This window comes from Benincasa hispida, chromosome 4, assembly GCF_027475165.1.
Source record: "Benincasa hispida cultivar pf3 chromosome 4, pf3_genome.v1.1, whole genome shotgun sequence".
Lineage (NCBI taxonomy): Eukaryota > Viridiplantae > Streptophyta > Magnoliopsida > Cucurbitales > Cucurbitaceae > Benincasa > Benincasa hispida.
In genome coordinates this window covers 592,315-606,192 of record NC_143481.1, presented here as the reverse complement: position 1 = coordinate 606,192, position 13,878 = coordinate 592,315, and the positions used below count along the sequence as shown (strand labels likewise).

General features: G+C 32.3%; 2 protein-coding genes across 5 annotated transcripts; one reads left to right on the top strand and one right to left on the bottom strand.

Annotated features, from left to right (window-relative positions):
- The first annotated feature begins 211 nt into the window (after nucleotides 1–211).
- On the top strand, nucleotides 212–5,662 carry LOC120075521 (homeobox protein knotted-1-like 3). Of its 4 annotated transcripts, none has more exons than XM_039028992.2 (6): nucleotides 212–1,479; nucleotides 2,425–2,545; nucleotides 3,831–4,024; nucleotides 4,512–4,643; nucleotides 4,957–5,093; nucleotides 5,160–5,662. In XM_039028992.2, the coding sequence occupies exons 1-6, from the start codon at nucleotides 697–699 to the stop codon at nucleotides 5,197–5,199; spliced, it is 1,407 nt and encodes a 468-aa protein (XP_038884920.1). In that variant the 5' UTR covers nucleotides 212–696; the 3' UTR covers nucleotides 5,200–5,662. The 4 variants fall into 4 exon arrangements, with proteins under 4 accessions (XP_038884920.1, XP_038884922.1, XP_038884921.1 ...); XM_039028994.2 differs by having other exon boundaries at nucleotides 271–1,479; nucleotides 5,171–5,662; XM_039028993.2 differs by having other exon boundaries at nucleotides 271–1,479; nucleotides 5,163–5,662.
- Nucleotides 5,663–7,164: 1,502 nt separating this feature from the next.
- On the bottom strand, nucleotides 7,165–8,335 carry LOC150036393 (uncharacterized). The gene has a single exon (XM_090313334.1). It carries the CDS (start codon nucleotides 7,835–7,837, stop codon nucleotides 7,355–7,357), a length of 483 nt encoding a protein of 160 aa, XP_090169460.1. The 5' UTR covers nucleotides 7,838–8,335; the 3' UTR covers nucleotides 7,165–7,354.
- Between the last annotated feature and the right edge of the window lie 5,543 nt (nucleotides 8,336–13,878).

The following is a 13,878-nucleotide window of genomic DNA, read 5'->3' as shown; positions in this document are numbered from 1 at the left end:
ATTATTATTAATTTTTTTAGTACAATTAGAAGTTTGGAGAGATTTGATTTAGAAACACATGTTAATCTATTGTTATTACCCTTATCTTATAATTTATTATTATTATTATTATTATTTTTATTCAATGGAAGCGTGACCAGTCATAGCCCATAAACAGTAGAAATCGTGACATATAATTATATAAATACAAACTTTAAAAGAAATAATTGAGCCATATTCAACAAATTATTAAATAATATATCAATAATTAATGAATAATATTGAATAAAATAATAAATATATATAACAAAGGAAATATTAAGTTCATTGCTCAAGTACAGAAATTATAAAGATTATGAGTAAATTTTTAGGTGATACCGATGTTACGTGGCAGTGGCAGAGATAAGAGGATTCCTCCCAATCTCCGCCCTTACAGACCAATAAAGAACGAAACTACCGTTTTACAATCAGCAGTTTACCGAGCTGTTTTCTTCGTCTGAAAACCGCTTTCCCTCTCCAGTGCTCTCACTTCTTCCTAATCTGTAAAATTCCACATCTTCCCGAGGCTTTCCCTGTCTCTCCTTTTCTGTTCTTGAAGACACGTCTGTACTGTATACTCGACTCTCTATCTTTTCATCTTTCTCTGTCTCCACAGCTTCTCCCGCCATGGCTCTATAATCTTTGACTGAATCTGCTTCTTTATCGGCGGCGGCTTTTATGGCTTTTCGCAACCAGCTCTCTCGGGACCTTCCTCTTCATTACGCGAACCAGCCTCAACAGCAGCAACCGGAACGGCCGCTTTCTGATAACACTCTGCGCTCGATTCTATCTGATCAGCTCTCCGATCACTCTCCGGCTGGCGATGGTTCTAAGTCTGAGCATCCGCTTCAGAGCACTCCGAATTGGCTGAATACTGCGCTACTTCGGAATCAAACCCCTCATTCTCACTACTCTGGCGAGACCACGGCAACCGCTGCGGATAACGTCAACACCGACTTTCTTAATCTTCACACGACTGCTCCCAATTCTGCCGTTTCTCACCCATCCGGTCAATGGCTCTCCCGCCCGATCCTCCATCGCAATCAAAGTGATGTTATCGATGACGTCGCCGATGCCGCAGATGCTATGATTGGCGCTACTGCCACTTTGTCGCGTGAATCAGATGATTTGAAGAACAACAGCAGCGGCGGGGGAGCAGAGGGGGTGAATAACAGCGACGATGTGGCGGTTGAGAGCGATGGTAATGAAGGTGCTCATGGTGGTGAGGCGGCGATGAATTGGCAGAATGCGCGGTTTAAGGCTGAAATTCTGGCTCATCCTCTTTACGAACAGCTGCTCTCTGCTCACGTCGCCTGCCTCCGGATCGCAACGCCGGTGGACCAATTGCCGAGAATAGATTCTCAGCTTTCTCGGTCTCAGAATGTGGCGGCGAAATACTCGTCGCTGGGCAACGGTTCTCAGCCCATAGTCGGCAATGGAAAAGAGCTCGATCAGTTCATGGTACGTTTCTTCTTTTTTGATAGATTGTTTAATACAGTGGACGGGGGAGGACGTATTGTTATCTGAATTTGAGAAAGATTATAAAATTATTTCTCTGTCTGCACTTTGTAAGTATCTTCATTTCTTTATTTTCCACTTTGGAAGTTCAGTACGTTTTAGACATTCGAGAAGGACATTCTTCTTGGCAGAATCTAGCATGTCTTCAGCCATCGTCTTCCCTGGAAAAAGGGCTGTCTGAATTACAGCGACTCCCTCCCCCACTCCTCTTCTTTTTCACTTCATTGAGTTGGGGGCTTTTGCCTTTTGAATCCATTTAATGGATTTCTGCTTTCTTCTTGATTACGATATGTTTGTAATAAACAACTTCTGGTGATTTTAAGCAATCCCTTTTGATTTAAGAACTAGGGCTTAGAAATCGAGTGATTGCCAATACATTTTTGAAGTGAATGGTGCGAATCACCTTAAAGGAAGTTTCCAGATGCTACAATTTCATGTTTGTTTTTCCTTCCAGAAACCCATTGCTTGAACTGTATGCTTCACTTCATGATCTGTCAATTTCATGTCTTATATTGTTTTGCTACCATCATGTTCTAGTAAACGTATGCTCTTTTTATTATCAATGTCTGGCTCTTCCTTTCACACTGTTCCATGATGTTTATATTCAATTTCTTGAAGCAGTTGACTCTTGAAGGGAAATTCTTTCATTGTTTTTCTTCTGGATTCCGTTTCAAATCTCAAACTAGAACATGTTTGGTTTCTTAACCTTCTTACATGAGATAATTTATTTCCTGCAAGACTATCTATTATGAAACTGTCAGAAGTGAAATAAATAATTTGAAGTGCTGCATGGATTTATCTGTTGCTCTTGGTACCTTGCAGATGTTTAGTGCTGACAGCTTAATGATTCAAATAAAATTCACACTATTTGTTATCTGTATGCTGCAGACGCATTATGTTTTATTACTTTGCTCTTTTAAAGAACAACTCCAGCAACATGTGCGTGTCCATGCAATGGAAGCAGTATATGCCTGCTGGGAAATTGAGCAATCTCTGCAAAGCTTGACAGGTATTCTCAAACAATAAGAGTGAAAGAGATAAAGCAAGAACGATGAGAATAAATAGAAAAGTCTATTCGATGTGTTGCATGCTTATTGGTTATTCTGTTTAGCGGTTGCTTTCCCTACTGAGTAAAAGTTTCATTGTTCTCATATTTAATATTTCTTCAGGATAATATTTGTACTTTGTCACCCTAGATGCTTTACAAGTATACATAAAGATTTCTTAACCAATAAGGACGAAGTTCTTAAATGATGGAAATTGAAAAACTTTACCGCCACATATTGTATCAGACTATAAACCATATGACTTGATAAATTGGAATAGGAAATACGGGGATAGCCTTTCTCCTGTAGAAGAACTAGAGGGAAACTAACGGAGGGAAGTTAATTGCTTGTTATATAGTATTTGGATTTAAAAATCTATGTATTCTTTTGGACCCGCATGGTAACCATTTAGTTTTTGAAAATTAAATCTATTTCATTCACATTTCTTACCATGATTTGCATCTTTATTAAGTACAATGGTTGAATTCTTAGGCAAATTGCAAAAACAAAAACTACTTTTTTTAGTTCTCAAAATTTCGCTTGGTTTTTTAAACCATTGGTGAAAAGTAGATAACAAAGTAAGAAATTTGGATGTGGAAATCGTGTCCATAGGTTTAATTTTAAAAAATAAAAACAAAAAACAAAATGGTTACCAAATGGGACCTTAGTTTTTATCCAAAGTTTTCTGGGTTCTTTTTGCTTCCAATGATGATCCGTGCGAGTCCCCATATTTTTGTATCCCGTGGTCATTGTAAATTTCTATTGGCTACTTTTGTTAACCATGCCACATGGCATGCTTAGACTTCTTTGACCGCTCCTGGGCTCCTGACCTGAGAGGAAGTTTCCTTTATTTCATGCCCACATTGGACTGGTTGATATATCATATGCTCAAAATTATGATATCAAAAGGTGCAACTTTGTTTCAGTTTATTAAAAGAAACGTGGGTATGACTCAAGCAAGGGGATTAAATTGGAAGTGCATAGAATAAGATCCCATTTTAGTTGGTTGTTTGTGTTAGTATCTGAAGTCTCTCTGATTTTGTTCAAATATGTGTGCCTCTAATGATCCTACATTTTTCACCCAGGGAGATGATTACATGTTATTCCGTTTGTCTGCCTACACCTGATGACTATTTTTATTTGGATGGTTAGAATGCTTATGCTTCCAATCAAGGGTTGTGTTAGTTGTGGTATATAATAAGTTCTGGTAATAAAAGCTATAATTATTTCTGCATTTTCCTCGTCTAGGTGTTTCACCAGGTGAAGGTACGGGTGCTACAATGTCTGATGACGATGAAGACCAGATAGATAGTGATGCTAATTTGTTTGATGGAAGTTTGGAGGGTCATGATGCTATGGGATTTGGTCCCCTTATCCCAACAGAGAGTGAGAGATCCTTGATGGAAAGGGTGAGGCATGAATTGAAGCATGAACTAAAGAATGTGAGCCCTCTCTCTCACTTTTTTTTTTTTGTTCATTTCTTTAGGTTTAAATCCTATTTTAGTTTTTGAACTTTTAGATTTGTTCTATTTTGGTTCCTAAATTTTTAAAATGTCCATTAGTCTCATAGCTTCAAAGAAATATTCATTTTGATCCTTTTTTTTGAATTATGTTTATTACAATTGAGTGATGTAGCTTTGAGTATGTATAATGACATGTTAATTTAAGCATGATTTCAAGCCACATTGGTTAGAAACTAGGATTAGGTTAGTGAAAATTAGTGGGAAAAAAAAACAAAAACAAAACAAAGACCAAAAATAGTTTTGAATAATTTAGGGACTAAAATGGACAAACATGAAAGTTCAAGGACCAAAATAGATAATTTAAAAGTTTATGGACTAAAGTAGAACATATAAGTTTAGAACCAAAATAAAAGTTACATTTTTTGCTAGCTTCAACTAACAAAAATACTAGCTCTGCTTTTAACAGGGATACAAGGAGAAAATTGTAGATATAAGGGAGGAGATTTTGCGAAAAAGGAGAGCAGGTAAACTTCCTGGTGACACCACGTCCGTCTTAAAAGCTTGGTGGCAATCACATTCAAAATGGCCATATCCAACTGTGAGTACGCTGGTTATAGATTTTCTTCATTTTTCATAGAGCCTCATAGATACGTTTAGAGTCTCTTTGAAACGGAACGACTTTCAAATACTTAGAAAAGTGTTTTTAAGCCATTAATAGAATCCCCTTAAAGAGTACAGGTATCTAAAAAAAAGTACATATTCAAGCCACTAAACAAGCAATGTGTTACTGCCTTCTATATAATCTTGTACGACGATCCTTGAATGGGTGAAAAATCACCTAGTAGTTGTGAAGCACTATTCTCAAAATAACCCACTATTTTTGAATTGATCTTGTGTTTCTCTGTTTTCAGGAGGACGATAAAGCAAAGTTGGTTCAGGAAACTGGTCTTCAACTGAAGCAGATAAATAACTGGTTTATCAACCAGAGGAAGAGGAATTGGCACACAAATCCTTCAACCTCAACAACCTTAAAGACTAAACGCAAAAGGTATAGCTACTGAACGAAATGCTACTCCAAAACTTGTCCGTCATTGCTCTAACCTGATTTCAAAAGAAGTAATGCAGGTGAAGCAACAGGCAACGACCAACAATAGCTTGATCAAAGAAAACAGAAACAACCAAAAGAAAAAGACGAGCCCCCTCGATCCGACGATTTCAAGTTGTATTGAAGCATTGAAATTGGAAATCATCGTCTGTTTTGGGGTTCAGCAGCAAGGTTGATGTGAATGTTAGGCCATTGTTATTTATATTATGCTGATAAGAATGTGAATGGCGGAGAATGAAACTACACAGAATATTAGAATTTTAAGTATGCAGGCTCTTATAGAACTTAATTGGGTGTCTTCCACTTGCTTTAGTGAGATGTTGAATTTTTCTTGGCGAGGAAAATAGATGTATAGTTGTAATAAGCTCTGTATTGGTTACTTTACAGTCATAGTAGCGGAGCCATTATAGCTTTTCTTGACACGTTTTAGATTCAAGATTGATTTGATTTGAAGTTTGTAGTTCATATGCTAAAATATAGCTTTTACAATATATACATATATTTGACTCAAATCTCCTCTTGATGCCCCATCATTTAGTTATATCAATTACTTTTAACAAATATACGAATCTTAAAGTATATGATTTGAGGGACTTTAACAACGTAAATTCTGTATTAGCGAAATGTAGAATATATAATTGAGTTTGCATTTAAAACTTTTCTTTTTTTGGTGCTCAATTATAATATACGATTTAAATATCAAGTGAGATAATTATATCACGTTTAGAAAAAAGAAAAAAGAAAAAAGAAAAAACATATGTTTTATATTTATAGTGTCAGCAATCCATGTGTTCTTGGACGGCAAATTATTGACTAATTTGTGACCATTATAATAATAATTGTATTGTCACGTAAGTATATATATATATTTATATTTATATATGCACACATAAAATGTTGAGAATCTCATCTTAAAAAAGTTAGGGAATCTCACACTCAAGATAGATGGGTTATATCTTTCATTGTCAATTGATTTTGAGATGGAACTTTATAAGAATGGTGAACCTAAAAAACACCATCTTGAGATGACATATTGAGAATTTGAAAAATCAAGGAACTTCACACCCATTATAAGATAAATGAGTTACTCTTCTTATTGTCAATTAGTTTTGAGATGAAACCTTATGTTATCTAATATAATTGAACCTACTTAAGGTGATGGTTGAGGGCAAATTTAATATCATATAACTTTAGAGGGGTTTGATACATTAACTCCCAAACCACTTGATACCACCTTAAATGACTAATTGACCAAAAAATTTAAACTAGTGCTTAAAGGCAAATTGAATATCATATCATTTAACATATATTGAGTTCGATAAGAGAGCGAGTGATTTGAATAACTAATTAGTCAAATGTACATATCAGTTGAACTGTGTTCGAAATTTGTCATTATAAAAATATTATATTGTTAATTGATATCAATCTCATTGATAATGGTATATGATTAATATAATATTAGCATCGTATCAATTATAACCTTTGCATCACTTACCATCTATGTCATTTTGAATTTGTTTAGGGGAAACTTTGAGTAGCGTTGAAAGAAAACTAATTCAATCGATAGTAAAAAGTCTAAATGGACATTCTTTAGTATTTACCTTAGTCTAAAATCAATGCCTTTTTCTTTCTCAATATTAAAAAAAAGAGAGAGAAATTATTATAAATAGAAAAATATGAAACTATTTACACATATAGCAAAAATAAAATTCACCCATTTGATAAATTTGATAAATTTTACTATATGTCTAAATAGGTTAGCCCATTTTTTATATTTGAAAATATCTCTTACTAAAATTCATCATTCTATCAATTACTCTTACTAGTTAAATAAAAACTAACAAGGTAAAATCTATTGAATAATGTTTTCTTTTTCTTTTTTACTTCATCACCTAACTTTAATAGATATCGTTTTAATATCAACGGAATGATAATTGACATAATCTTACTCCCAAAGTTTGAAGGTTCATCTCATTCATACAGTTGTGATTAGAAATATATATATATAACTATATCGATGGCAATTTAACTTTATTTTTTTTATTCTTTTATACAAAATTAAATATTGATTTTGAATGGATTTTTCAGTGAAGATGAAAAGAATAAACACAAGTAACTATTTAACTAAGCAATGTACGAAAAAATTAAAATAGGACATTGGGAAGACGAACAGATGGAATGTATCGAACCCTACAGGGATCACTTCATAATTGGTTTCTGTTCATTCCAATCCCCAATCCGATCGGAGATGCAGATGGCGGCCGGAGACCATGGCGAGCTTCTTCCCCGATCCCTTCGTCGAAATTCAGAGCGTAACTCCTCGGATCGTACTGAAACCTCACACTCCGTCTCTTGTTAATTATTCCATTAATCAAACTTCTCCACTTCCGACCTGCCATAGCTTTTATAATCTCGTTCAATCTCTTCACCTTCTTCATCATCCAACTCTGCTTCACTTCTTCGTCCTTCCGATGCGGTTGCAGAGGTAGATATCCGCATCGAACACTGCCGCTCCGAGACAATCTCGATCCAAATCCAAAGAAACATCCACAAGATGAATACGAAACTCCTACTTCATCATGATCATCTCCCTCCTCGATCCGATCAGTCCCTCTGATCTCCGCCGATCTCAAGGTTCCATCAATGGCGGAAGAAGAAGAAGAGGAAGAAGAAGAAGAAGAAGCCATTCTCGAATAAACAAAATCTCAAATCGGGCGATTAAGAGAGAAGAGAGAGGATAGAATAAAATTTGAGCGGCCATTGAAGAAGCGAAAGCTCAAATCAAATATAATCTCTTCGTCTTCCCAAATGGAATCCGAGACGGAAGGCTCCAAGGAAAAAAACTCTAGTGACAGCGCTACTCATCAAAGAATTTGAAAACAGCCCAATCAGAATTCGCCACGTATACAAGAATTCAGTGCGGGTTTTCTTCGAATAAAAACCTTATGGGGTCCACGTGTCGGAAATCAACAGCTGTTAATTAGGTGGGCCCTGTTGATTGACGGTCTGATTGGCGAAGATAATCTTTTTGTTCCCCTCAACGTTACGTACGCCGCAGATGTAGGGTATAACTATTGCTAGCTATTAACTATTATTAATTTTTGTTACAATTAATATCATAAAATCATAATGTTCTTCTGCCCAATATTTATGAATTATATTTAATAATATATCAGAAAAACTTTGGCTTGTGTCTTACGATTTCCGTGCAATAATCCAAATTTCGATCAGCCTATACGGCGGGACCACTCTCTTGCTATCCATACAAATATTATTATTTTATAACTTTTTTTTTTATTCACATTATTCAGTTACATTTAGAATAGAAATTTCAAACCTACCACCACGATTAATAAATAAAAATTAGATCAAAACATTATTTTGGTTCACTTTGGTTAGAATAGAAGTTGTATAACTAATTTCCGTATTTTTAAATATATGATTTTAGTATCTATATCACCAATAAATCTTAAATTTAGTCCGTAACTAATGGATCGATAATTTATGAATTTTATTATTTACTTTGTATTTTCATTACAAATTTTGCAAACACACACATATATACGGTCTAAAGTGGGTATGTGGGAGAAACTCTCAATTCCATTTTGCATCTTTTAGTTGATAGTCATATGATTATATGGTGTATGTTCACATTTAAATCATTGATAAAATCATATTTTATCTCTAATAATCTAAAATTCACGTTAAATAATCACATTTTATCTCTAACTAATATTTATTTTACTTTAAATAAAGTGAATTTTTTAAAATCTATCCATCTAAATTATTATTATAATTATTCTTGTAAAATCAAATTAAGATTTTCTCTAAATAATCTCTACGTAATATTTAAATTTGGAAAAAAATAAAAAAACAACATTTTATCTCTAATTAATATCTATTTTACGTTAAATATATATATATATATATATTTAAAAATCACATTTAACTAATATATATTTTACTTTAAATTGATGGAAAAAATGTTTTAAAAAAATCTATCTATCTAAATTGTTTTTTTTTTAAATCAAACTAGATTTCATATATAAATTTTCTCTATAAATAACTAAGTCAAATCTTAATTCCAACATATATCTCCTCTTTTCTTCTTTTTCTTTTATTTTTTGGTTTTGGTTTTAATTTTGTTAACTCGATTCTAATGAAATTGTTACTGTAGCATTCAAGTATTGTTTTTAATCATTATTGTCACATTTGGGTATTTTTTTTCTTGTTCTTTTAACATTCTAACCTTTTCAACTTTAGAAGTAGGCATTACCTATAAATTTTCTACTTCAGGTATTTTTATTTTATTTTTCTTTTTAAGCATCACACCTCCAATTTTTTATTTGTTTTAAAGTATGTTATGTTTTTCAATTTGTTTCTTATCATTTTAACCTGAATTGTGTCTTTCTTTCTAATATTGGTGTGAGATTGAGATTTAGATTAAATATTCTTTTTCAATAAAAGAATAGTAATTTTTTAAAGGAAGGTAAATAGTAGTTACAAATATATTAGAAAATAGATTTTTATTTCTAATAAAAGTAATTATTTTTTTAAATTCTCGCAAATATTATTAGTTTGTTTGTTTTCTTACTATCAAGGATTTAAACTAAGAGACCAAAATTCAATTTAAAAACTAAAAAAATAGTTTTAAAAAAACATATTAATTCAAATTTGTTTTGAGTAATATAATATATTTTTTTAAAAGAAATATAAAGAAAAAATGATTACCAAGTATGAGACTTTTATTTCAACATATATGTATATATTTTATTTTCAATGTATGAAATACGCGCAATGCATGTAGTTTCAACTACTATTACATATTGTATTCTCTACATGGAAATTATAAATTTTATTTAACTAATTTTGAATGATTAAATTTAAGATTTATTGAAATCTATATAATAAAATTGGACATATAAAAAAAGTAAAGAAACTAAAATTGCAGTGTTCCTGAAATAAAGGGATCGAAATGATAGTTTAACCAAAAACTTAAATTATTATTTTATTCTCATTTAATTTTCGTTTTTGTATCATCAAATTTTAGATTTAGTTTTTGTACTCCAATAAATCTTAAAGTAATTTTTTTACATGCAGTTTGAACTTAATTTTTATTTAGTTAACTAACAAATGATAATTTCCATGGAAGAAAAGACATGGTATCAACATGTCCAAAAGTTATCGAGAAAAAAAAAACATATTTTTATTTTGTTATAATTATAAATATTTTGATTTATTTTTCTATATTTGAAAATCGCCCTAATATGTATTTAAAAACTAAAACTAATGTTAGCTATAAAATTTTGGATAATTGTAACATCCCGAATTTTAGAAAAATTTAAGTTAATTATCTAAAATTATTAAGTTTAAATTTCCCTTACATTTGGAAAATTGGGGTTAAATTGAAATAATTGAAAAACTTTTATTGATTAAATTGAATTTAATTGATTAGATATTCGAACTGATTATCTTGAAAGTATTGAATTTTGTTTCTGATGGATTTTATGCCCTTTAATTTTGGTTTTGAAGTCTAAATTAAGATAATTTGAAAAGTTAATTGATTTATAAATTTAATAGAATCTTTGGAGATTTTGGAGATATTGTGATAAAATATTTTATTTATCTTTTAAAAATTTGAAAAAAAAGAGTTTGAGATTTTTTCGAAATCAAAGGAGAGTGAAAGGAGGCAAAAAAAAAAAAAAAAAAATCGGTTTTTCAGTGACAACTTTCACAAAATTATCGATTTCTAGAGTTTGAACCGTTGGATCGTGCTCAAATTTGGTCCCGAGTCATATGGAGTTTCATTTTGAACGGTTGGATCGTTGTTTAAAGCTATGGTTTGTTCTTAATTGCTGTTGAATAAAATCTCTAAAACTAGAAATTCCCCCTCTCTCTCACTCTCACAAACCCTCCTCATGCAAGACCCTCACTACCAGCCGCTAGCCTAAACAATTTATGCCGTCCGACAGCAACACCCCCGTTGCCTATCTATAGTATCCATGAGCCAACACGCCATCTACTGCAACTGCCCAATCTTTGCCGGAATCTTGAGAAAAACATTGGGTAAGACTTATTTTCCTTATAATTGACCATCAAGCTAGAGACCATTTTGTTTTGCAGAAAATTGGTGAAATCGGTAAGTTTTGTAAGTTGTTGGATGGTTATTCTTTTGGATTGAGAGTAATAGTGGATAATTAAGTTATTGATTTTGGATTTAATTCTTGATCAGATTGACTAATTGAATCAAATTTTGGAATTTGTCTTGGAACAAGCCACAACTTTCGGTTGATTCAAATGTGCTAAAGAAGTTCTAAGGAGATTTTGTTTTGCGTTTTTTACCAAGTTGAGATAAGTGGTCCTATTACCCGTGCCTTCGTGCCAGGCGGCCTAGACTAGACCTATAAAGTTAATTAATGGACTCTAGAAGCATGATTTTGTCGTTATGATATACTTGTTGCATGACAATTATGAGTATCATGAGCATGTTCTAATTTCTAATCAGTACTGAATGTATGTGATGTATAAATAGACCAGTAGAGCGGTTTACTGTCTCGCCTTGACGCATGTTTTATTTCAGAGGACCTACGAGTCTAGTTTCATGTTTGACGACGTGCCTATGGGCCGCTAGACATGCGTGAGCCGACATGTTCACATTCATGTTTGACGGTGTGCCTACGGGCCACTAGATATGCGTGAGCCAACAGGTTTACGTTCATTTTTGTTCATGTTATTTTCATGTTTGATGACGAGCCTACGGGCCACTAGACATACATGAGCCGACAGGTTTACGTTCATGTTGTTTTCATGTTTGACGGTGTGCCTACGGGCCGCTAGACATGCGTGAGCCGACGGGTTCACTTTCATGTTATTTTCATGTTTAACAGTGTGCCTATGGGCTACTAGACATGCGTTTCAAGGCAAGACAGTACGTCTTTTGGTTTTCCTTTCATCGTCAAAAACCGATGTAGTTGTATGAAGCACGAGCTATTTTTTCTTTGCTCGTGGATGCATAGCCTGATCCCGGTAACGGGATCATTTACTAAGTATTTTATACTCAACCTTTCTTAATTTATGTTTTTCAGGTAATGATAGGAACGAACCGGCGGGTGACGAGAGGGACCTGTGATCGTGCTATATGGGACATGTAAATCGCTTCCGTCCAGTTTACGTTTTCAAGCTATTTAAAAGTTTTGATTTGAAACACGATGTTGGTCAAAATTGTATTTGTTTAAGTTATTTTTTCATTCATTATTTTAGGGGTCCCGAACAAAGTTTTTACTTATTTATTTTTGAAAATTGTCGTTATTATTTTAATGAAATTAATTTTTCCTCGATGGTCAAGATGTTTTGAATGTAAATGTGTAATTATGAGTAACGAACCTTACGAGAGTACTCAAAAGATTAGGTCGTTACAATAATAGTATATGATTCATATTATAGTATAGACAAGAATACATATATAACATTCATATCATTTAGTTTAGAAAGTGAAATTATTTATCAAAATCATATAGAATAAAAATAAATGATTTTTTCAAATTGAGCATATATCATCAATGAAAATGTTAAAGGTTGGCATTAAGAATTTAAGTAACATCCTAATTAAGGTTTAATTTAGTAATGATGGTTTAGAGTTTGGAATACTTGGAAGTTGGAACTAAGCTAAGTGGAGCGTATACTATTCCACGACCAAACGTGGAAGAAAGGAATTTGGAAAGTTGAAGCTTATAATTCTCACTTACATTTACAACTAAGCTAACTGAGCGTACACTATTTCTATAACCAAACGCCCCCCAATTCCGAACAATTCTAAGAATAAAAGCAATATTTATAATTTCTAAATAAGCAATAATTAGTTAGGAGGGTTTCATTTATTAATTAAATAAACGTCCAATCATAACTAACACACATATTATGATCCTTACATTTTAAGAAATCCTACCCACCATTTTGTTTGTTCTATGTTAGCTAGTCTTTTAATTTTTCATTATTTACTTATTTGTCTCTTAACTTCAACTTTACGGTGTAATCAATCTATCTATATTTTAAATGATAATAAATAATATCCATTAAATTATATTTGAGATTTTGTTTTTTAAACAAAAACATCCACCACAAGTCTTTAACCAACCTTTCTATGAATGAAGATTAAATTAAATTATTTTTTTAAATAATTATGATGTAAATTAATTATTGAAAAGTAAATTTGGTTTACTTTAATACTTTATAATTGCTCATTATTCTAGTATCGTTAATTATAAATTATTAATTTTACAAATACTTGTAATTAACAATTTAATTATTATATTATTATTTGGTTGTTAAATAATTATTTTACTCAAAATTTTGAATTGGATTTATTGTTTATCAATTAATCTATAAAATTTTATAGAGTTATCACAATTAAGTTTATAAATTAAATACAAAGATAATTTGTCCTATTCTCATGTTATTATATTATTATTTGATTCGTCTATTCCCGAGAGATAAATTACTCCCTAAAGGTTGATTCCAGATCTTGAACAATGTGGCACTACACCATCTCTTGGCCCAGAGGGGTAGTCATAATTGGACCAATGCTGGAGTTTACTTACAAGCAATTTGTGAAGGTCATTGTATTATTGATTGGTTATATCTAATGGATACAGGTATGTATCTATAGTGCGAAGAGTGCAATTGTAGGTAGTGGAGTGCCCAACAATTAACAGATGTTGAATAATGTAAT

Coding starts and splice junctions, on each gene's coding strand:
- LOC120075521 (XM_039028992.2), top strand. CDS start 697: ATGGCTTTTCGCAACCAGCTCTCTCGGGACCTTCCTCTTCATTACGCG. Junction 1,480..2,424: donor AAGAGCTCGATCAGTTCATG/GTACGTTTCTTC, acceptor TGTATGCTGCAG/ACGCATTATGTTTTATTACT. Junction 5,094..5,159: donor TTAAAGACTAAACGCAAAAG/GTATAGCTACTG, acceptor TGATTTCAAAAG/AAGTAATGCAGGTGAAGCAA.
- LOC150036393 (XM_090313334.1), bottom strand. CDS start 7,837: ATGGCTTCTTCTTCTTCTTCTTCCTCTTCTTCTTCTTCCGCCATTGAT.